This window comes from Hypomesus nipponensis, chromosome 19 (genome assembly GCF_054491055.1).
Source record: "Hypomesus nipponensis isolate SF chromosome 19, ASM5449105v1, whole genome shotgun sequence".
Taxonomy (NCBI): Eukaryota; Metazoa; Chordata; class Actinopteri; order Osmeriformes; family Osmeridae; genus Hypomesus; species Hypomesus nipponensis.
The window spans coordinates 9086259-9110000 of record NC_140379.1 but is presented as its reverse complement, the minus strand read 5'-3'; the positions used below and the strand labels follow the sequence as shown (position 1 = coordinate 9110000).

Sequence of the window (23742 nt, the reverse complement as noted above, 5' to 3'; positions counted from 1 at the left end):
CTGGCTGTGGAGCTCTGCTCTAGCTGTGTGTGGTAGAATACTCCCTTACTGTTCTATGAAATGTGTGGTCTCCAGAAGCCTGCATTCTCCAAGGATGACTTGCTGCCCATGGACCTGGGGACGTTCTACAGAGAGTTCCAGAACCCTCCGCAGCTGGCCAGCCTGTCCATCGAAGTCAGCTCTCAGTCCATGGCAGAAGACTTGGTGCGATACATACACACACAGCCCACGTACCTGTTTACCCGTGTTCTTTCAGAGTCTGAATCCTCTTGACTTGTGCTTCCGGTTTCTTCTTTCCTCCTCAGGACTCCCTGCCTGAGAAGCTCGCTGTCTACGAGAAGAACATCGATGAGTTTGATGCGTTTGTGGACACACTGCAGTAGGACTGTCCCCACCTCCAGGCTGGCTGGGCCCCACCTGAGGGCGGCCCCTCTCTCTCATTGTACCTTCTTACTACCTATTCAGATGGGGGTTGTTTTCTTCAAACTTGCTTGGTGTGAGAGCAACCAAGATCCAATGACATCGTCCTGTAGAGAACATGAAGATAAGTTTTTGGTATAACAGATGTGTGTGAATAGAACTGCATCAATTGCTCATATACAGAATTTCCATAGTGTAAATACCAGATTTTCACTTCCTCTCCTGCCCTATATCCCTCCCTCCTTATCTCCCTCCTTCCCTGTCTCTGAGGTATAGTAGAATTGAATGTTTGTTCATCCAGGAGGTGTAAATAGTGTCCTTCTATACAGCGCAACTCTAAGAGCAAGCCTAGCTATTTTCTTGTTCCAGCTGGAGCGTCACTCACCTTTTTGACGGAATAGACTGGGTGTGGAAGGAACACAGATACCCATTGGTCCCACCCTCACTCCCTGCCTACAAGGGCATGTACAAACACATCTGAACCTGAGTGGCCCAACAACACCTGTCTCTTGGTTTTGAATCATATTTTCTAAACGATGGTGGAAGGATACAATGTTCTGCTTGTTTTGTCCCAGAGCACAGTTTGGGACTAATCACTGTGTATCACTACTCTAATTATGTATGGAGACCTGGCTCGCCCCCTCGATTGCCTCATGAAGTAAAAGGTGACCCCTGACAAGAACCCTGATCTGCACTTTCGTCTCTCGTCCCATAAATCTGATCTTCTGGGCATTGTCAATAAAGCAGCATGGTCTTGTTGTGTAACAAATAAATGTTTTATTTCCAAAACTGTGCTACTTATATTTTCTAAACACCCAAAAAAGCACAGAGACTGTTACCGTCACCTTTAATTGTTTTAATACTTTGTATTCACAACATATATAAAAAGTAAGATCTTGGAAACGATAGATTGCAGTTAAACAGTCCAAACAACGGAAGATAAGTTCTCGAGTAGAGAAACGGAATTGTCACTGTCACCACTAGGAACCATAGCAACGATACAGTCTAGAATAGACGAACATACTGGCACTGGGTCAATACAGGACAGCTGGACAAGGAGTTGGTCTCTAATATATTTTGAAGTGCCTGTTTCAGTAAGGCACACAGACACACAAGGGGGTCTACTAAGCCACTGGTATGCATGTCAACATCTTAGTATTGACATGACTGGTATGCATGTCAACATCTTAGTATTGACATGACTGGTATGCATGTCAACATCTTAGTATTGACATGACTGGAGGGATCCATATTACACAGTAAACAATAACAAGAGGCAGAGCAGGGTCCCAGTACGAGGCTAACTCCTCTGGCTTCTTCAGTCACCTGGCAGGGTCACCTGGCAGGGTCACCTGGCAGGGTCACCTGGCAGGGTCACCTGGCAGGGGCACCAGGCAGGGGCACCAGGCAGGGGCAGTTCTTAGTCTGTGTTCTGGGTCACAGCACACCCATGTTTGGCCATCAAAAGCATAAAATAATTTTGGAAAATAATAAATTGTATGAAAAAATAAAGAAAATTATCAGAGGTTTCCAATGCAACCATGATTCTTTGGTTGATTTGAAAAAGAGCAAAACAGAACCAATGGACAATTGAAAAAGCTAAATAAGGCTTTTGAACAAAAATTAACAATGCTATTGATAATGAACAACAATGATGGTTAGTTAATGCACTCAGGACCTACGGTAAAACAAGCTAACATCAAACAGCTTCAGCCCGTCAGGCTCTTGCGACTGTGTCCAGCCTGTCATGGAGTTCAACACTAGAAACCCAGTGACTATAACCAGTAGTTGAGCCTTGCAACGCCCTCTAGTGGCTTTCAGGGTACACAGGAGACTAGTTCATATAACACAGGCTAGTTGCCGCCGATGACTTGCCATACTGTTATTAAGGCAAAGAAAAATATGTATGAAGAATCACACGATGTATTTACATGATTACCAAAATCACATGCATGACAAAAATCACGCTAGATGTAATCACTTGCATGACAATCGCGCTTGGCATTATCACTGTGATTAGAGCTCATCTGGGATATGAAGAGGTTACATGATGAGAAGCATCAGAATGATCCTGCGCCGGACTGATTAGATCATCCAGGAGAAGGATGCTGACAGAGTTAGGAGCATGCTCCTGCTATATGACAGAGTTAGGAGCATGCTCCTGCTATATGACAGAGTTAGGAGCACGCTCCTGCTATATGACAGAGTTAGGAGCACGCTCCTGCTATATGACAGAGTTAGGAGCATGCTCCTGCTATATGACAGAGTTAGGAGCATGCTCCTGCTATATGACAGAGTTAGGAGCACGCTCCTGCTATATGACAGAGTTAGGAGCATGCTCCTGCTATATGACAGAGTTAGGAGCATGCTCCTGCTATATGACAGAGTTAGGAGCACGCTCCAGCTAGGACAGAATGAACGATGAGGACATAGTGAGGAGCTCCTCACAGCAGAAGCCTGCTAGCAGGAGTCTGGCAGAGGCCTTAAAGGGACACGGTCCTGCTTGATCATGAGTAAACATTTAGAAAGTAAGGCGACGGGTTATAAATGTATAAACACAGGAAAAGCCATATCCTTTAGAATACAAACACTCTTTTACTCAAATGTATCATTGTTATTTTAGTGCTTTAACATGTCTCTGTAGCTCTATCCAGATTTGTGATTATCAAACAAGCTGTGACTAAAAGCCTTCTCCCACTCGGGATGATAAGTGTGTTTACAACAGGGATCAAACTGTTCTCCAACGGCTCAGAAACCACTGGTTCAGGAGACACGCTCAGGCAAACACATGATCAGAGATATTGATTGATATGCCATGACGTCTATACTAATGACATCTACACTTGAACTCATGGTTGATTTGATATAGAAGCGATCTGGACCGCATCACAGAGAACATCAGTTGTCGTTCAGTACCGTTAATAGACCTCTGAAGAGACGCGAGCCAGAGGGGGAGGTCTGGCCTTTAGGAGAATAGATTGTCCTCATGGTTTCGTACCTGGAGACTCCTGTTCACGGCTGAATTCTACGGTTAAACTTCCTGAGTTTGCAACAGGGGAGACCTTAAAGCCCTCAAACCTGACGCTGACACGCAATCTAAGATAGTCAATCTCCCCTGGGAATTTGTTTTCCTTCTCTCTTTTCTATCTCTCCTCTGGTCCTCAGTTTATGTTACAGCTACACTCATGCATTTGGCAACATTACTGGGAGAGGGGGAGGAGTAACACCTAGGGGTCACATGAGTGGACCAACTCTCAGACAGACGGGGTCAGGGGACAACATCAAACAGAGGACTGGAGGGGGGGGGGCATGGTCACTAAGGGACAGCTGCCTAAAGGGGTGGGTAAGGGTCGAAGGAAGGGCCAGGGGCAGGGAGGGGGAGAAGGGCAGGGGCTAGGCCAGGGCCAGGGCCAGGGCCAGGGCCAGGGCCAGGGCCAGGGCCAGGGCCAGGGGCAGGTACAGTACTGGTCCCTCTCTTCAGGCAGAGAAGACCAGGTGTTGCTGGTCCAGCAGGGTTTTGGTGAAGTTGTTGATGGGTCCGATGGCGCTAAGTGTCATGGCGGCATCCTGCCCCCACAACAGGTTGGGCCCAAACACCACTGCCAGGTTAGAGTTGGTCATCTTGTTCACCTCGCTCTGTGCAGACACCTACACACACACAGAAAAACACAGAATGAGCTAAATGGTCTGATAAGAAGAAGATACACAAATCAGCTGCTAGACAGGGGAAATTACATCATACCAGAGCCAGGAACTGGATGAGGAACTTGAGAGATTCATAGTTCTCCTCTGGTAGATTCTCCAGCATGCTGCGAATGGCTGACACCTGGGTAGAGCTGTCCACGTCTGACACACACAAACACACACACAATCACAGTGTAAGGGTCTGTTTGTGGGAACGTGTCAAGAGTGTGTGTTGTGTGATTATGAGTGTGTCAGAGAGCGTGTGTGGTTGTGACCTTCAGTGAGTGTGTTCAGCACGACCGTCAGCGCGTGTCGGGTGTGACTGTGAGCGTCAGCGAGCGTGTGAATGTGTCAGCACGTGCGGTCGCGGGACAGTAAAGCTGTCGAGTGTGTGGCGTACTGTGGAAGTTGACGATGTCGTTGTAGAGCTGGTAGGTGAGCAGGGGCTCGGGCAGCTCTCTCAGGAAGGTCTTCAGGATCACAGCAGCCAGGTGGACGTCCTCCATCTGGGAGAAGCTCATCTCCTCACCTGGAGGGGGGAGGGAGGGGGGGAATATTAGATGGGTTTGTCTATGTCTAGCTCACCTTTGATGTTTCAGCAGTGTGTGTGGGGTGGGAGGGATGTGTGTGTGTGTGTGTAACAGACCTGAGTTGTACCGGAGCTGCACCTCCTTCACCAGGGTGACGTTGGCCGAGCGCCTGAAGATGCCCTCAATCTCCAGACCTGCCAACAGGAAGACCAGGAGTCACACCAGTCACACTGATACACACACAGCTGAAGCAAGGTAGAGCCCAGCAGCATCAGTGCTACTTTGGTGTATTTCTCACCCTGCTCTGTCAGGAAGGACACGGTGTCTCTCATCACCACAGGAACAGGGTCCTCGTCCGACCGCCTCTGTCTCAGACTGGAACACATTTAGCAACAATATCATCATCTCATCATCATCCTCAATATTAACATGATATCAATATCAACATACAGATATTCTCATACAATAATCATCATTCTCAATATAAATATTATCATCATCAAAAAAGACTTGCATGCAGGGTAACTACCCACATTGCCAAAGGCACTCCAAACTGCTGGTTGGGCAGGGGGGGCTGCGAGGGGGCGACATGGGCACCTGGGCCGATGGCTTCAGAGAGGCTCGCAGCTTGTTGTCATAGCTACAGACAAAAGGAGGTGGGGGGTTACAGTTCCAGCAGAACAGGGTGGTAAGCACCCACTTCCCTGTTAACCCCCTGGACACCACGCCGCTCTTACTCTCGCACGCGGGCAGGGATGACGAGCTGCTCACACTTGAGAATGTCCTCCAGCTCGCTCAGGTAGTTGATGTAGTTGATCTTGCGGCCAAACTTGAAGCTGGGGAGAGACGAAAGGTACAAGGCGTGTGAGCTCCTGGTGGTCAGCCTGGACCTTGTGGTACAGCGTTGGTGAGGAGGGCTGCTGACCTGATGAGGGGCTTGAACAGGATGAGGAGCGTCTTGATGAACATGGTGGGGTGGACAATGTACAAGGCCTTGATGTTCTTCTTGTACCTGAGGAACACCACCATCAACAACAGCGTCATCATCAAGCAGCAAATACGGCACACTGAACTCAACGGAAAAACGGTGAAGAGTAGCCCGTTCAGACTCGTCTGACGAGGGAGGCATAGATCTCCACCAGAAACCGTGTTGAGAACGAAAGCCTATGTGGGGTGACATACTTCCTGTCAAACTCGCGGTAAGCGTCTCTTATCCAGCTGAGGGAGGGCTTGTTCTCGCTGGTCAGTCCATGGTGGAAGTAGATGAGGGTGTAGTCACTCTCCACATACTGGTCCAGCGTGGCCTTCAGGTACCTGGGCAAGGAAGGGGACGGGGGACGGGGGACGGGGGAAGGCGGCTCAGCGGACAGCCTGGCTCTTTACACCTCCCATCATTTACCTCCCTCCGAACAACCCCATCTCTCCAGCATCTGTCAGCGTCAGTCAGCACCTCATAATCCCACTTACCAGCCTCGGCACCTAAGCACCCCCACGAAGAAGGGGGCTGGACTTACATCAGCAGCTTGTGGTGGTCCAGCTCATGGTGGGGGGGCATCCTGCAGGCGTTGAACACAATCACCTTCCTGCCAAAGTTATCGTCACCTGGAGGGAGGAGGAGAAGGCCGTGAAATAGCTTCCTTGTCACGTAACCATCTATATAAAACATGAAGGATTAACCCCAGTATACAGGTCTATTGCTGGAGGCTCACCTGCGACCTCCACGATCTGGTGCCTGGCGATATCATAGTAGGGGTGATCCCAGCTCAGGTGAGACCCTTCCCCCAACTGCTGTGTGATATCTGTCTCTATAGCAACAGCAGGAAGAAAAAGCATGTCATTTATTATAAATTGCTAATACAAAGCATAACTCCAACATAATGAAGGGCTTTTGCATTCATACGAACGTGTTGGCATTGTATCAAACCCTAACATTTTCATCTACTGTATATCACCCTTGTTGGACAGTCACCGTGAGTAGGCTGTCACTTTAAGTAATGCACAGCAGTCAGCCATGCCACTGTTAAAGCACACCCCCTATTAAGATAATGTCATCTTCCTCAACGCATCCACCCACCCACACACTGTGCCTCTCAACCACTCCTCCCCTTCTTCCCATCAACCCTTCACCCCTGTTCTCCTCACCACATCCTTCAACCAACCCTGTCAATCTCCACTCCTCCCTTCCACTCTCGCTAACGAAACCCCATCCCGCCCACTGCCAGCTGGGGGGCAGCTCTGCAGAGCTGCGTATCTGAGCTCCACAAAAACCCTTCCTAGCTCTCACCCCTGACTCATGAGAGTCACGCTGCTAATGTATGCTCACTGCATGAGGGGGCAATGGCCAACCAAGCTGTACTAACCAGAACCACACAACAGCGGCCACCGTTTACAGTGGAGGGCTGTCAGAGTGCAGATCTGAACTATCTTTCTCTCCATTTCTCACACAGTGCACACACAGTAGACATGGGACAAACCCTCTGTCCTACCAGACTTGCTCATGGTGGAAAGGTCTTGGGGCCACTGCTTGTCCTCCATGGGGGACAATTTGAGGTGATCCAGTGCATTGCTGGAGGGGTCGTCTGCCCCAAGGTCATCGCTGAGGTCAACCAGAAGGTCGGAAGACATGCTAGGGCTGGGGGCTCCACACGTGAAAGGCTACAAAGGGAGATGGTCTGGTTTTGGGAGGGGGGGGGCAGTGTGGTTCCTGTCAGAGAGAACAGAGAATAGCATAAACACTGAGAACCATGGCGAAAACCCACTGCAACATTACTTCAATACCCAATCAGAAATACAGCTGTTCTGCCTGAGCTGTGAGACCTTGTGTGTGTGTGTGTGTGTGTGTGTGTGTGTGTGTGTGTGTGTGTGTGTGTGTGTGTGTGTGCGTGTGCGCTCATGTGTGTGTGTAGTTAGAGCTGGAGATGAGTCACCACGCAGTTAGGGTGGAAAGAAAGGGACAGGGGAGGGCATCAGAGAGGGAGAGAGGGAGGGAGGGAGGGAGGGAGAGAGCCCACCCAATGCATGAAGGGAGCATGAAAGCCAGATAGTCACTACTACCATCTGTGACAAGGTTAGGCTGGTACAGCAGGTTGGAGCAACAATAGGCAAATGCCATCACATACAATTCAATGAAAGGCCACTAGTACACAGTTACGCACATCACGTTGTCACGATGGGGTGATCCAATGCTCTCTCCCAAGCCTATGGGGTGTGTGAAGGATCAGCAGTTATGCATTATGCTCGAAGGCAACACACTCACAAAGCCATCTCCCACTCTCTCCAGATAAGATCTGTTCTGACAGTCTGCTTCTTTAAATATCACAACTGGAGAAACACACTCCTGCATGTGCAGACCACGTGAGCGTGGCTGGATTGTGGCAAACCCCCAGTTCCCAGCTCCACACAGCCAGATTAGAAAACGACAGCAGAACAACTGCATCCCCTCCAGGAGGAGGGGGGGATTAGCCAGTCGAGGAGGGAGGTTTCTCCTCACATTCCTTTGATGCGCACAAATGCAGGAAATAGCTTGGTGACTCAAATTCTGATATTCCATAGCAATGACATAAATAGCCACTTTCACTGAAAAATCGGAATCCGCAACAAAAAAATGTTTTGGGATAATTTAGCTTCCTGTAAGGTATCAATTTTCTAAAGGAGAGCTTCATTGTAGAAATCCATGTCTACCCTTTGTCAAACAATAAGCTTTTACAATGTTTTGTCTGTTTTTGAAAATGGGTTTAGGCTTTCCCCACAACCGTTTGCCCTGACACCTTGCTGTTACTTAACTACAGCTACCAAGTTATGTGGATGTATGACACAAGGTTGAAATCGAGTTTTCAACAGATGACTGCCAGGCAATGCATTTTGAAATCCGACGGGTTCAGGCTTCTTGCTGGAGGGTATCTTTTGCTAAACGGACGACATGACGGTTGCAAGAAACTAACGAGGCTAATTGTTATGCAAAACTACCATTGGATTGGCGTGGTCAGATTTGCGAGCAAGCTAAACATTCAACATGACTATAAACTGCAACATTTCTTATCGTGTAACCGCATAACATGCAGACAACTCATTGCGTTCCAGGAAATAGTCCAAGTCCACACTCAGCCGACGTAGCTACGCTACTGTAGCTAACGCGTAAGCAAAACAGTAGCTATACGTGCTATCAATATCACAAAGCTTTTAGTTATACCATCACTTTAATATTTTGTCAAAATGTTAAAGAATATTCAGTTTTACCTTTTAATCAAGGAAACCGAGCTGAGGATCGCTGCTGGTTCGCTTAGCTTGCCTCTCTTTTGACAGCTGTGTTCAAGTCACAAACATCCGGTTTTGTCCGGCGGCGGATGGAGAGCTGCGGGATCTCCATGGAAACTAACCGAGATCGAGGCAAAGGTGTGACGGTAACAGGTGCACGAGTGTTATAGAAGCTTATCTGAAAGATCCATATTTATGTACTGTAAATATAATATCCAGTATTTACAGTATTTATTATTACATTACAATTATCTGTAAACATTGTATATTGTATGAATACGTCAAGCCTACATGAAGACATTCCACGATAATATGTTTTTGTATTTATTAATAAAATAGCAGTAAAGCAGACGATATCAAGCAACTGTCACGTGTAAAAGAGCCCTGGGTAGGCTTTACACAGTTTGCACCGTATTTAGTACACAGTTCAGAGTAGAAAATACTTTTATATGTTTATGTGTTAAAATAAGCACACCACAGTTTAATCATGTCCTAATTCAAATCTTTTATTTCCTTCTCATTTTGATGGATGGAGATCACGAATCTGAGGGACAGATCAATCATCATCGTCGCCTCCTGCTTTATCGATGACCTTACTCATCCATTTTCTCATACGGAACAGGTGGGTGTAGAAACCATATTTGCCATCACGATCGCAGCCCTCACCCCAGGAGACTATGCCAATCTGGTACCAGCGGTTGTCTTCTGGGTTCTGGAAACCAGACAAGGAACAACCATCTGTATACAGTCTGTCTTCACTTGACACCAATAGGACTTTAAAACCAGATGCTGTGTAAGCTTTCTGTATGTTCTATATGTGTAGGCTTTTAAATACATTTGCAGAGACAATGTGTTACCTGCAGCCACTTTTTGCATGGTGATAGTACAGTAATATTACTAACCCAATCTGATATGCCACATTAAGTATAACTGCATGTGAAGGTGTTTTATTAAGTGTTTATTAAGTTTCTGCTGTACTTACCTTCATGACAAATGGTCCTCCACTATCTCCCTCACAGGCATCACCTCTTGTGGGGTCGTCTGGTTTGTAGCCTGTAATGCACAAACACATCACACCCATAGTCAGGAGAGGAAAACAGTGTCCAGTGGATGAGAATCAGATCAGTAGATCTGATCTGGGTCAAGGAAGGCTGCAGCATTGTGTAACAGTCCTCAGTCTCTATGGGTCTTCAGTTTCTTACCAGCACAGAACATGTTGTCTGTGACGTGGATGGTGGTGGACTGGCGGCAGATGTCTTGGTCAACGATTGGTAGGTGGATCTGCTGGAGGACTGAGGGTAGATTCTTGTGGCTTGAGCTCCACGTTTCCTTCAGGTTCCCCCAGCCTGTCACTCTGCCCTTATAGCCTGAAAACATTAACCTGGAAAGAGACAAAGAGAGGGGGTAGGCCTTGCTCCACAAAATGCTTAGACTCATACCAAGGTAAGGTAAGAGAATAGCTGACTTACGTCTTGGCTACCTTCTTGCTAGGCATGCAGATAGGATGAATCTCATCAGTGAATTGGATTGGTTGTTTCATGTGCAGTAAAGCAATGTCTCTGTTCAAGTTGACCTTCCAGTTATATTTGGGGTGGACGATAATCTCATCAATGGCCACAATCTTCTCAGTGCCTCGTTCAAACCTGGCAGCCACAAAGTAAACAGTCAACTAGATCGCTAGATGGATGAATTCATGGATAAATCAATCAATCAAAAGATAGATACTGCGGTGTCTGTGATTCTGGCCAGGTGTTTTTGGACTCACTTGGCCCTGTTGTGTTTGCCGAGGCGGACCAGGATGTCGCTAATCGTGAAGTTCTTGTTCCAGGGTGGGTAGAGGATGCAATGAGCAGCAGTCAGGATCCACTCATCGCTGATCAGGCTGGCACCACACAGCAGCTCCTGAGGGCTGCGCTTATACAGCATCACCTGCCTGGAACACAGCACAACATGTAGCAGTAACAACTATGTGTAGCAGCACTGTGTCTTTAATTACAGTGGAGGAATGTCATGCGCTACAGTGCTGGGCCACCTATTCGGGTTGCATGGCAATAAAGAACCTTCAAATCTTGCATCAGCCACGACAACAACAACTCAATCATAAATGTGAGGACATGGAGAGGAGTGGTTGGTGTTACCATGGTGCGCTGGCCACCTCTGCGTCCAACCCCTTGACGATACGGCTCCCTCTGTAGGAGTCCAGCAGCTCCTGCTCTTTAGCGTCCGCCTTGTTCACCTTCTCAAACAGTGGCCGTTCACCGCACACTGTCCACACATACATATACGTACATAAACACACACATACCAACACCCAACCATGCACACAAACACTTATCAACACACATACACTCACACACATGCCCGTTAACAAGCACACACATGCCAACACACAAGCAGCACACACACTTACCAACACACACACACAAATACTAACACAAAACCACATACACACAAAGACACCAACACACAAGCATACCATCACCCCATCACACAGAAACAAACAAACACACACAATAACAGATTCACATAACATACACTCGTATCCATGGCAATAAAGCCAAAAAAACCATGTCAGCTCAGAACCCACCCAGCTCTCCATTGCCAAAAGAACGTGGGCTGAAGAAGGTCTTCCTGGGGCCAGAAAGCACACTCCTCTCCTTGCCTCCTGTACTATCCTGATAGTTATCAATGGGGTCATCTGAAACACAGCAAAGAGCTTTTGACTCTCCCTGTGAGACCTCTTACTGTACACATAACCCATCACTAACCCATCAACTAGGACCAACCAAAGGTTGGTTACTGTAAGTTGAATGGTTTTCTGATATGTACCATACACACACAACACTCACCACAAAGCTCCAGGTCGCAGTACTCTATGGTTGTCCCGTTTTTCTCCACAAAGCACCATGGCCCTTCCGGGTCTTCGTCAGGGTTCCTGCAATAGTTCTTCTCTAGCTTCACCTCAGGGATAAAGCCCTTACCCTTGATCCTAGCCTGGACAGAGGGCTCAGTCCAGGGCAGGCAAGTTCGGGCTTGCAGTGTGGTGGAGAGGATGCCAGTGTAGTCCACCCCACTGTTGGAGAGGCAATCCTTCTTCTGAGCATACATTTCAGTGTTTTGCATAGCCGGAGGTGGGGAAGGGACAAATACCTTACCTGTAGGGAAAGAAGCAGTCAGACTTAACACACAGAGCTCCTCCCCCTTCGCACAAGCCCACACTGAACAGGCCATATGTTAATTATATGACAGCATCTTCACAGGGAAAGGAACATCGACCCCCATCCTCTATTCATACGGTGGTACATTGAGGGTATTCTAGATTTTTTGGTATCATGTCCAAGTGTGTCCAGTGTGGAAGGTGAGAATAAGTCAGAATTAGACACCACAGATGGGGACAGTGCAGGGTTCTCTCTTGACTGTTGGGTCCCTGGTGTAACACCACGGGCCCAGAGGACTGCTGTCTGGGTTCCTGCAGAAGTTGTCTTTCAATTTCGTATCCTCAGTGGCATTAAACTCCCTGCAGTGAGACAAAAGTACAGCCTCATGTCAGAACTCACATCAGGACTGGTTTTAATCAGAACAGCCTCTAATAGGATAGCTTCTAATCCAGAACGTTCCAACCATGTTCCTGGAGAGCTTCCATCGTGCATCATGGATGACAGGTTAGTACAGTACAGCTACTTAAAACATTGTGGATGACAGGTTAGTATCCACTTGTGATTTACATCATGGAGGAAAGGTTGTGATAAAGTTGACATACACCGGGTGGGGGAAGTTGCTGCTCCAGTACTGGCACAGCTTCCCAGACGAGGTGTAGTTCACATCGCCCTTGTAGTTCAGCCCTGTAGTGACAACACATTCTCCTGGAGAATACACACATGGACACATATTCAGCTACTGAATACCTTACCTTGAGTTCTTTCAAGCAAGTACATTGTGTACATACTGTACGTTATTAAAATAGACAAATTATTTTATAATTTCACCATTTTAATAATGTACAAATTATTTAGAATTTGTTACAAGGAATCTGAACATTCCCAACTTTACTCTGCAGTGTGCTGTTTACCAGGTCATGGTCAAGTTGTTTACCTTCTACACATCTTTTCACCACTTGTATGTTGTCTTTAGTCCTCTTTAGAGAGGTGCCTTCACAGTCTGAAATGCCACAGAGAAAAACACAGTACTTAGATCACATACAGGAGTACATGAGTAAACTCACATTACGGCATAACACAGAGGAACAGGAAACACCACAGCTACTGGATCCACCACCAATCCTAGCAATACAGAATTAGCGTTCATCATAAATGTTTGTAAATTATTTGTAATCATTTTTATCTGATTTTGGTTTGATATCAACCAAGGCATGTTAACATCTCTACTTTTGTTAGCTCTTGACTAACAGTGTGTATTAGATTAGTCTCACACCTGGTTCCTTTGGTATGGATACATTCATTGTGTTGCATTAAGCAAAACAAATTTAGTCTACCTAAAACGTAATCGACCAAGGCCTGTTGTGGGGCAATCAGTCCGGCTGTACTTTGTTCCTGGTTCAATACCAAATGTTTACTCTGCTCGTTATGACTAAGCACCTGCACACAGTATGAGTGCTAAGTAATTAATAGGCAAGAAAAAGAGGAAAACACACTTACCCTGATAGGTTAACCAGAACGCTGTCTGAAGCAAACAAAGATGAATACATGATTGGATTAGTTAGAAGGACGGAAGCACCAAAAACGATATAATTATTCTTTATCATGTTAAGCCTCCCCATGCCCAGACCTTGTACAGTCAGTTCCAGTGATGCTTCTCACCGTCAGGTCGGTTCTCTCAAACACTTCTCTGGCCTCCTCGTGGTCACAGATCTCCTCAATGCATTCCCTCTCAAGGTTCCCCGGCTTAACTTCTTCAAACAGTGAGTTTGCCCTCCTGGCTCGCACCAACACCTGTGATGCCCTCTTGTTGTCCAGAAACACTGCATACACACAACTTGAGATTGAACTCACACAATCACACAACTGATGATTCAATTCACACAATCCCACTCTTGGAGAGTAACTCACACTCAGGGATACATATGTAACACCCTATCCTACTATATGTTTTATGACTGGACTGATCAGGTCACAGTCATAACAGTTTTCGAATATCAATCTTACCTTCATCACAGAGAGTAATCTGGAGACCTGAGAGCAAGAGAGTGAAAAGTAGAGATGGAGTTATATTAGCCATGATGTGTGTGGAGCAACCCCTAGGACATCACGTCTTCTCTGTTCTGTCTAGCTACTGTTCCCTGCCCTCTGTCTCTCTCACTCCCCCCAGAGCTTGCTGGTTAATATTGAACAGAATCAATTCAGGGGTCAACCAACCTCACTTGTATCATGGGTCTACTATCAAACGTGTATTGAAATGGATGTGCTACCAGTGTGCAAATTAGGGGGGGGGGGGGGGGGGTTTGGGGGGTTTGAACCCCTGATTAAAACTTTGACCCCCCCCAAAAGAGGTAGAAACAACAGGTTGGGGGGGTCGATATATTGTTCTTACCTGTAATTGTAAACTCATTACTTTATGCCCTAGAGAAGTTGACCCCCCCGAGTTATTGTATAATTCACACTCATTGTGCTACTATCATGGCTAACTCCACCAGTTACATAGGAGCTATTTTCTCTGGTCTGTCTACATACCCCTTGACTATGAAAAAACGAAGAGGAAAATAAGAATATCTGTCATTTTAATGTGCTTACAATGCAACGGTACTGTATCCATTAACACAACGCGTCACCCACGCACACACACAAATTGCACAAAACCAAAACATTTATTGACTCGTCTGCTACTGACTCCTGTCCAACAGATTCAATATTTACCTTTCAAATACAGGATGATGGGTGGATAAAAGCACAAAAACATTTTCTTTGTATGTCATTTTGTTGGTTGAAATGTCTGTCAGTTATAAAAGTTGGAGTAAATGAAGTTGATCAAAGCTGTGTGGTTATTTCAATTGAAGCCATGTAGCTTTCAACATTTTCTGCTCATTCTGAAGTCTGCCATATTTTGGTCCCTTACAACAGAGAACTAGAACATAGTCATTCAGAATGATGCATCTCTGGGGCAAGTGAAATGTAAAATCTGTCATAGCTTTATACATCACACTGTCCTGAAAAGGAACATCTGGTGCAAACCAGCAATCAGTGACAAGGTTCAACACTTTTTGAGTCAATATTTGCAGATCCCTTTAAGTAAGCAGTACACCTGCTTCCAAGGTTTATTTTTTCCTCTAGTTTTCCTGGTATTATTTCTTGTCATCCTTGAGGGTTTAGATGCCAATCTATGATAATCTCTCAGAGATACTGTTTGTAAAAAGGGCTGTGTAAATTTGATTCAATGGAATATCCCGGTTCTCCAACAGAGAACAGCAGTTTATTAGGCCCAATTGCTTAAGATGATTAATAACATGGGTGAAGCTTTTGTAAAGTAATTTTTATGTCAAGCATGTTACAAACATTTGACTTTTGACATTTGACATTTGATGCTTAAATAATCTTTAAATAGCTTATGACTACATTTGCAAATGAGATGTTTGACATCTCTTTATTTGCCTTATAACTTGTTCATAAAATATATTTGAATCACATTCAAGTAGCAACATTTATAGATCAACAAAGTATTAACAAATTGTATGATGCTTATTTAGGTTTAAATTTATCAGCACAGAGGCTCTCAGTTTACATCTCACACATTCTATTCACAATCTTCAAAGCTGAACTATAAAAACGTTTCAACCAAAACAGAGCAGAATTGAGAACTGCACAAGAGGACAGTGTACGTGTTAGCTCTAGATGCCCGTTTCTATCTCGACGGTCTGGGCCACGGAACTGAGTCCATTGTCTCCCTGTAGAATGACCAGGTTACCGTTGGCCTTGTGCTCCCGGACAACAATGCACTTCTCGTTAGAGTCTGAGACAATGATCTCGAGCAATTCCTGGCTGAGCTGTCCAGCCCCTTCGTCTAAGACCACCCCATTGACAGAGAGGGCAGAGTCTGACGTGCCAAGAATAACTTGCCCTGAACTGGACACACTTAGGTCCTCCAGGGTCTGGACATACAGCACTGTTTGGTCCTCTCCCCCCTCCACCAGGCTCAGATCCGGAGGCTGATCCCAGGTCTTATCCACCGCCCTGCGAGGTGTCTTCTTGGGGCGGCCCCTTGTAGGACGAGAGTGACTGGCCTCCAGAGCTGCAAGAGCATCCTCCAGCTCCCCAGCCCCGGTCGTCTCCTCCTTCCGGCGATGGGACAGCTGGTGTCGCACCAGGCTCTGCATCAAGGTGTATCCAGCCCCACAGGTCTGGCAGTTGTATGGACGCTCCCCCAGGTGAGACTTCATGTGGCGCCTCAGCTTGGTGGCCGTGGTGTATGCTTTCCCACACCCCTCGCAGCGATGGGGCCGTTCCCCGGTGTGCAGGCGCTCGTGGGCCTTCAGGGTGTGGGGGTCCCTCAGGGCCTTACCGCAGACAGGGCAGAGGTAGGCTTCCCCAGTGTGGGAGATCAGGTGCCTGCGCAGCTCAGGGGCCTGGGAGAAGCTCTGCTCGCAGTGCACACAACTGTAAGGCTTCTCTCCTGTGTGGATGCGCAAGTGTCCTTGCAGGTTTCCACGCTGGCGGAAGGTTTTCCCGCAATGTGGGCAGGGGTATGGTCGCTCGCCCGTGTGCAGACGCATGTGGTTCCTGAGGGAACCAGAGCTGGCCAGCTCCTTGGAGCAGACTGGGCAGCAGGTTTTGACAGGTGGCTGGTTCTGCTCCTTGGCCCGGTGAGCCTGCCGGTGTATCCGGAGAGAGGGCCTGCGGGCAAAGGCTTTGCCGCAAATGTCACACACAAATGGGCGCTGGCCGGTATGGAGCACCTCATGCTCCCGGAGGTCTCTCTTCACCCCGTAGCTTTTGTCACATTGCTGACACTTGAATGGCCGCTCTCCACGGTGCATCAGTACGTGGGCTTTGTAGTTCTCCTGTGAGCTGTAGGTTTTTGAACATTCGGAGCAAGAGTAGGGCTTGAAGCCTGAGTGGGTGAACTGGTGCTTCTTCAGGTGGCACAGCTGGAAGAAGCTCTTGGGACACTGGTCACATCTATACCTCCTTTCCCTGGTGTCAAACTGAAACCGATCCGTAGAATCTGGCTCTGTCTTCTTCTGTACAGACTTATCTTGGGAGATTGGTCTCTCTCTATCTGTATGACTACTCACTGGATGTTGGTTTCTTGCCCTGCCTCTGGGTAAACCCTGTCGGGTCCTCTGCTGATCTCCCAGGGACCTACTCTGACTCTCCTGGAGTTGGTGGTTGATGTGGCTGAGTAATGAGTGCACCTTCCTGGGTTTGGCTGCCAGACGAGAACTAGCCCTAGGGGCTGGAGCTGTGGGACTTTGGGCTTGGTCCTGATCACCTCGATCCCCTGATTCAGCCCCAGGCTGCAACAGAGTTGGAAAAGCAGCTCTGTCAAAAGCAACACTTTCTACCTTGATGCTTCTAAACCCATCCACTCCTCCATTCTGTGCCGTGGTTTTGTTGTCCTCTGTCCTTCCTCTTTTTTCCAGCCGCTCCTTCTCTTTCCTCCTTGTGGGCCTCCTCTTCCTCCTGTACATAAGAGGTTTGCTCCTCCTGATCTGAGTCTGGCTTTTACACATCCCCTCTTTCTCACTCCTCTCATCCTCCCTCTCCATCTCATCCCTCTCATCCTCCCCCTCCTCTTCCATCTCATCCCCCTCTTTCTCAGGCTCTTCCTCAAGACAAGGACGAGCAGTGTCCCCATCTTTACTGGTGTACGACACACTTCCTCCACAGACTAAAGGTTGCTCCGCTACCACTGGATTGGTAGCAGAAATGGTCTCCTTTCTGGACCTTTGAGGGGCTTCCTGTTTTCGAGGTTTCCCTAGTGGTGTATCCTGCCCAGTTTGACCTCCTCCAGACTTCTCTAGGGGTTCAGGCAAGGTCTGGGACTCCCCAACCCAGAGAAGGAGTTCTGTCCCTGGGGATATGTCCTGGCAGGCCCTCAGAAAGAGACCTTCAGCCAGCTGGTGGACTGTCACATTCCTCTCCTCCTTCCCCTTGGCATTGCAGGCAAACCTACAGGGCAAGATCACAGAAATTGTGTCTCTTAAAATGACTACTGAGTTTGGATTAGATCACCAGTTTCTTAATTGTACCTGACCCAGTAGAACTGGTCCCAGAGAGGCCCATTCACCACCCTTTGCCATTCTCCATCCATCTATGAAGACGAGAATATGAAACACAAAAGGGTTAAATTAAAAGTATACATTTTTCCATTGGAATGTACTGGTATTTACATCCTACTGTTGATATCAGGAGACGTTTGTTAGTGTTTCCTCTAAAACTGTTATTTACGCTTTTATATGTTTCAAAATATTGTATCAATTATGCCTTCACAGATCACAAATCTATCAAGGTCCTTGCCTACAGAGACCCACCTCTTCTTCCCTCTTGCCCTCCCCATGACAGTGGGCCTGGGCCTGGTTCTCAAGCCCCAGCATGGCACCTCTTGGCACTGCACATCTGACACACCACAGTCCAAGCTGGCCATCATTGGCCAGGGAGGGCCCCACTGCCAGACCTCTGGGGACTGACCTCAGCATGCTGTGGAGGGAGAAGGCCTGGTCTAATGCCCCGGTCGTGCAACCTGGAGACTCCATCACACTCTCTGTAAGACATCAAACACATACACACAAAATCGATCAAGTCATAATATCAAATACACTGTATTTTTCACTTTATCTTTAATATATAACATGAAGTCATGCGGCCATGTATGTGGGCTCCTCATTATCGGTTAACGTTGTGGTGACAACTGACAGTTGACCAATTTTTATTTTATTTATGTCGTTGCGTTGGCCACTAGCCTGTTTGGCTGGTCATATCTGCTCTGCAGGACCAGGAGCATGCGCGTCATTTTTGATGGGGCGGTTATATGAATGCCACCCGGCTCACTTATGTTCACTAAGATTTGCAATTAATTCGTTACAACATAAAAATAGGTGAATAGCTGGGATCGAAAAATAGTAAAGAGGAAGTCGGGGCTGTAAAGTTAGGTAAGCTTATCATTCAGAAAAAGTGCACGGCATCCAGCAAACAATATAATACTCAAGTTGCAGCCAGCAGTGCACAGCAGCAGCATGCTACAATATCAAGCCTACGCTGTAGCTAGCTAAGTGATTATCTACGTGTATGAGACTAATGTGCAAGCATCTACCATGTTTAACGGCGGGAGTTATGGCTTTGGACCACGTAATAATTAATTGTTCATTTGGTAGCGACAGCTAGATAGCTGTGTTAATGTGTGAACGGTCGCATAGTGCAGTAACCCGTCCCTAGATAGATAGCTTCCGAGCTAGCACTCAGCACTACACGTTTACATGGCATCAATATCAAGATACACTATCGCTCTAGCTTTACATTAGGCTGCTTGACATGTGACAGCAGCATGTGAAATAATTTCGACTAACCCAGGGTATGATCAGTCCTTAGCAACTGTTTTTCTTTTGAAAACTCCGGGAATATTATCGTTCGCCAGCCAAAAGCACAAAATCCGGAAGTTAAAATAGTTTCCGTTTAAACAGTCCGAAAGGAAACATGTCCTATATTAATTTTCGGAATACGCGAAACCTTAAACACGCTTGCAAGTGTCTTAACTACTCAATAGTTGCATGCAGTTTAAGCTTTAAATTGTGTTACTAAAACAACATTGGTTTTTTAAATGGTGTATTATAGATAAGACATATTCAAGCAATACTGAGTAGCAAGTACGCGATGTACAGGACCACTGTTCTGCAGGTGTGCGCTCCTGCGGTCACGGTGAGATTTAGTATAAATCTTTTTGAAATATAGATTTTCCAAAGCTTCCATAATCTGTATTGCTGTTCTGTTGCCAGGTAGCAATGCCATGGTAAACTGAGGCTGGGCCGGAGGGGACCTTACCGGTTGTGGAGAGACCAGTCACCAGCTTCATGGCAGAGTCTTTAGTTGTTCGAAACCACCATGTCTCCACAGATGTACAACTCTGCTCCACAGAGTAAGGAGAACCCACCCATATTTTGTAGCGAGGTTGTGTGTTAATGAAATCATATCTGTTTAGTTAACTTCTCTTTGCAACTCATGTCATACCACAGTGAAATGGAGTTGGAGTCGTTCCAGAACGAAGCAGAGGACCAGGGATTGAGGGTGGAACAGCTGCTTCTCACCATAGACAGACACCAAAGACTGGACCTCTGGTGTGAGTACCACCTCCAGTACATCCTGCTGGAGAAGAGAGCACCTTTCTGGAAACGCTTGATGCAACATCACTTGCTCTCACGCATACCTCTTACATTTATTTTGTGTCTCTGCCCAGTCTGCGAAGATTGTAAGGAGTACTTTGTGGATGAGTGCCCCACTCACGGCCCCCCGGTGTTTGTGCCAGACACCCCGGTTCCCGTAGGCGTGCCTAACCGTGCAGCACTTACAGCACCCTGCGGTGTGGAGGTGCTCCAGGAGGGCGGAGAGGTGGACGTGTGTTGTGTTTCCCCGGACCTTCACCGGGGAGTGCTATTTGGACCTTACCAAGGCGAGGTTGTGGCCCAGGACCAGTCCTCTGGCTTCTTCTCCTGGATGGTGAGTATCTGAAGTCTGAAACCTGGGTTTATAGCAAATAACTATTTGGATTTGCATGATTCTTTTTGAGGTAGACCAATAGTGTTTTTTTGTCCTTGTACATAAAAAAACTTTAATAACAATATAAAATACAAATTTTAGTATAGCACAAAATAATATAAAAACTAAACATAAAATGCATCAATACAAAAATATACATAAAAAATTCTGATATACACTGATTTACAAAAGGCTGATATTGAACTGCCAAAAATATTTCAATCCCATCATTTCTTTTACTCGTTGCATCCTTCCTTCCATCCTTCTGTTGTGTGTGTTTTTAACCACTCTGAAAGATAATGGTGTTGTTCTACTTTTCCTCTCTCAAGCTGGTGGATGAGAACAACTGTTATCGCTCTATAGATGGCAGTGACGAGACTAAGGCCAACTGGATGAGGTAGGGTATACATTCACACATGCACACACACGCTCATACATACACTTCTAGCTAAGGTACAAACACTGTGTTTGTATGCAGGTATGTGCGTACCTCCTCGGAGGAGGGCGAGCGTAACCTGACGGCGTTCCAGTATGGCGAGCACATCTACTTCCAGGTGAGCCGTGAGCTAGCGGTGGGAGACAGACTGAGGGTCGGATATAGCCAGGAGTACATGGACCGACTTCACAGCATGTCCCTGGACACAGTCAACAACTTGAGCACAGGTAACATACAGTCATTATATACACATTGTTATGCATACATACACCTGTATACAATAGATACACATGCATACACCTCTACATACAAATAATATACACACAGTATGTAAAAAATCATGGACTTATCCATTTCATAAAATTCAATATTCAAATTTCCTTTCAAGACACCAGAGGGAGCTCTTACATTGTGATAAAATAATCAGATGCATGATCAGGACCATCTTTCCCCCCCCTCCCAAACCCCCTACCACCACCACCACCCATCCATAGAGAAGGACAGCCCAGTGTGGTCCAGTCCGTGGAACGTGACTGCGAGGGACCGCGAGGCCACGCTGGCACTGATCCAGCACTACGGCTCACCGGACATCCAGGCTCTGTTAAGTGACCGGACCACCAAGACTAAGCAGGTGTTTGAGGTGATTTCGGGTCGGATGGAGGCGCAGGGCTTCGTGGTGAGCCAGGCAGGCTGGCAGGGAGGGAAGCGCTGCTTCCAGAAGTGGAGGAACATGGAACGCACCTACAGGGACTACCTGCTGGCCAACAAGAAACTGGACGGTAGCCGCAGGAAGCAGCCCGAGTTCTTCCAGCAGTTCCATGCCCTTATGGGCCAGAGGCTCAGCTCCAAGATGGCTGCTGCCGCTGCAGACTGCTCTGCTTGGGGCGGGGCTAAGGTCAAGTCCAAAAATGTAGCTCCGCCCCCTACCTTGCCTCTCTACGCTATTGTGGTTCCGTCCAATCAGACGGTCAACCTAAGCATTCCCTCTTCATCGTCTTCGTCATCTTCAGAGGCAGAGCTCAGGGTTCAGGCTGGCTCCTCCGACCCAGAGGCTCAGACCAGGAAGTCGAGCAGAGCCAGACCCAGACCCATCCAGGAAGACATGGGGGTTGGGCGAGGTGGGGAAAGGGGCCGAGGGAGGGGGAGGGGCAATAAGCAGCAACAGAAGAGGAAGAGAAGATCGTGGCTGGGGGAGGAAAGAGGTAAGTTCTGCGAGTCATGTTCAGATAATATTACAGTCAGGGTCTGCGTCTTAAACTGATGCCTAGCTCTCTACTCATCATTGCTTCCCTTCTCCCTTTTCTCCTCCTCTCTGGTCCCCTTTTGCCCCACCCTCCCATCAATGCCTTCTCTTTTTTTCGTCTCTCTATACCTCTTGTTCCCACTCCCCGTGCAGCAGAGGAGGGTGCTGTGCTGGATGGAGGAGTGGTGTCTGTGTGGTCGGAAGGGAAGGTGACCAGCCTGGACCTTGAGGCTACCGAAGCCCTGGTGGAGCTGTATGCCTCGGCTGAGATCCAAGGCCTGATCCGCGACAACAAGACCAGAACCAAGCGCATCTTTGAGATCATAGCGAGTCGTTTGCGGGAGCAGGGGTTCCCCCTGAGTCCGGTGCCAGACCAGGCGGGCCAGAGATGCTTCCAGAAGTGGAGGAACCTCTCCAGAGCCTACAGGGACTATGTTTTGAACCATGACCCCCACAGGACCGCCTTCAATTCTGCTTCTAACTCGGCCTCCACGCGTAGGAGGCCACGCCCCCCACCTTGCTTTAAACAGCTCCACGACCTGATAGGCCACCGCCTCAACCTCCCACTGTCCGGTGATTTGCCAGGGCCAGATGGGGGTGGGGCTGAGGGAGAGGGACAAGCAGAGCCAATAATGAATGGCGACATAGATGGAGAGGTAAATGGAGATGGACGGATGGATGAAGATGCAAATGGAGATGAAGACATAGATGGAGAGGCAGATGGAGACACAGAGGTGGAGGAAGAGGGGGTCAGCCAGAGTCTGTTACACATAGTGGAGGTACCCGCCAGTCCCACCGAGCCCTATCTGCCCCCCTCCACCTCCACTTGCTCCTCCAGCTCCACTATGCCCTCCCAGCCCTCTCCACCCAGGGACCAGCACCTCCTGCTGGGTCAGAAAAGGAGGAGGAGGATGACGGACATCCTGGAGGTGCTGCAGGGGTACAGGGAGGAGGACAGGAGGAGGGAGGAGGAGAGGCAGAGGAGGGAGGAGGAGAGGCAGAGGAGGGAAGAAGCGAGAGAGCGGAGAGAGGAGGAAAGGTATGACCAGCTGAGAAGTCTCCTCAGGGAGCAGCATTCTGAGACCATGAACGTGATGAGGGAGCTGATCCACACCATGAAGGCTGAGAAGAAAGTGTGAAACTCCCTTCCTCCCTGGTTACACCACCCTTGGTAGTTTGATGTTACAGTGTGAGCTGTTTCAAATATTTTCACTCTGAACATCAAACAGACTCTTTGCTGACATGACAGTTTGTTTTTACATGCAGTACATTTTAGATGCAGATGAGACTTTGACTGATATGTTCATGGACCCAGAGGCTCTTTACATGCTAGGACATCTGACGCTACACCCAAGGTATTGGCACGTGGTACTTTATCTAGGTTCCTTGAAATCTGACCTCGGGTCTATAAATCGTTTTTCAACTCCCCTGTGACCTTATTTGCTCAAATAAACCTTTCGGTTTGATTCCAGTGACTTT

General features: G+C 47.5%; 5 protein-coding genes across 14 annotated transcripts in view; 2 read left to right on the top strand and 3 right to left on the bottom strand.

Moving 5' to 3' along the window:
• The window catches only part of atg13 (ATG13 autophagy related 13 homolog (S. cerevisiae)), a 6171-nt gene extending 4962 nt beyond the window's left edge, over positions 1 to 1209 (top strand). For all 4 annotated transcript variants that reach the window (XM_084681969.1, XM_084681967.1, XM_084681971.1 and 1 more), the window contains 2 exons: positions 76 to 204; positions 306 to 1209. In XM_084681969.1, the coding sequence (XP_084538095.1) occupies positions 76 to 204; positions 306 to 383 (207 nt within the window). In that variant the 3' untranslated portion in view covers positions 384 to 1209. The remainder of the gene's footprint in view (positions 1 to 75; positions 205 to 305) is intronic.
• A 52-nt stretch (positions 1210 to 1261) lies between these two features.
• arhgap1 (Rho GTPase activating protein 1) lies at positions 1262 to 8996 on the bottom strand. Its single transcript, XM_084681972.1, is given in 14 exon segments — positions 1262 to 4068; positions 4163 to 4266; positions 4505 to 4633; positions 4751 to 4828; positions 4933 to 5009; positions 5168 to 5210; positions 5213 to 5274; positions 5372 to 5470; positions 5560 to 5646; positions 5817 to 5948; positions 6149 to 6236; positions 6344 to 6439; positions 7121 to 7338; positions 8871 to 8996. Coding segments are annotated over 13 exon segments (1305 nt in total). The 5' UTR covers positions 7260 to 7338; positions 8871 to 8996; the 3' UTR covers positions 1262 to 3897.
• Positions 8997 to 9368: 372 nt separating this feature from the next.
• f2 (coagulation factor II (thrombin)) lies at positions 9369 to 14196 on the bottom strand. The gene is made up of 14 exons (XM_084682328.1): positions 14051 to 14196; positions 13706 to 13866; positions 13544 to 13568; positions 12981 to 13046; positions 12649 to 12751; positions 12272 to 12405; positions 11738 to 12043; positions 11476 to 11586; positions 11027 to 11153; positions 10654 to 10821; positions 10358 to 10531; positions 10091 to 10269; positions 9871 to 9941; positions 9369 to 9600 (listed from the first exon to the last, which is right to left on the bottom strand). The coding sequence occupies exons 1-14, from the start codon at positions 14121 to 14123 to the stop codon at positions 9445 to 9447; spliced, it is 1854 nt and encodes a 617-aa protein (XP_084538454.1). The 5' UTR covers positions 14124 to 14196; the 3' UTR covers positions 9369 to 9444.
• A 424-nt stretch (positions 14197 to 14620) lies between these two features.
• Positions 14621 to 19495, bottom strand: znf408 (zinc finger protein 408). 2 transcript variants are annotated; one of them, XM_084682645.1, is made up of 4 exons: positions 19402 to 19495; positions 18370 to 18599; positions 18088 to 18149; positions 14621 to 18007 (listed from the first exon to the last, which is right to left on the bottom strand). In XM_084682645.1, the coding sequence occupies exons 2-4, from the start codon at positions 18589 to 18591 to the stop codon at positions 15727 to 15729; spliced, it is 2565 nt and encodes an 854-aa protein (XP_084538771.1). In that variant the 5' UTR covers positions 18592 to 18599; positions 19402 to 19495; the 3' UTR covers positions 14621 to 15726. The 2 variants fall into 2 exon arrangements, with proteins under 2 accessions (XP_084538771.1, XP_084538772.1); XM_084682646.1 differs by having other exon boundaries at positions 18527 to 18599; positions 19402 to 19466.
• On the top strand, positions 18853 to 23734 carry LOC146246849 (uncharacterized). 6 transcript variants are annotated; one of them, XM_084682648.1, is made up of 9 exons: positions 18861 to 18987; positions 19667 to 19750; positions 19828 to 19967; positions 20065 to 20168; positions 20286 to 20545; positions 20914 to 20981; positions 21063 to 21247; positions 21515 to 22222; positions 22417 to 23734. In XM_084682648.1, exons 3-9 carry the CDS (start codon positions 19903 to 19905, stop codon positions 23400 to 23402), a joined length of 2376 nt encoding a protein of 791 aa, XP_084538774.1. In that variant the 5' UTR covers positions 18861 to 18987; positions 19667 to 19750; positions 19828 to 19902; the 3' UTR covers positions 23403 to 23734. The 6 variants fall into 6 exon arrangements, with proteins under 6 accessions (XP_084538778.1, XP_084538773.1, XP_084538777.1 ...); XM_084682652.1 differs by lacking the exon at positions 19667 to 19750 and having other exon boundaries at positions 18853 to 18987; positions 22420 to 23734; XM_084682647.1 differs by lacking the exon at positions 19667 to 19750 and having other exon boundaries at positions 18853 to 18987.
• Positions 23735 to 23742: the final 8 nt, after the last annotated feature.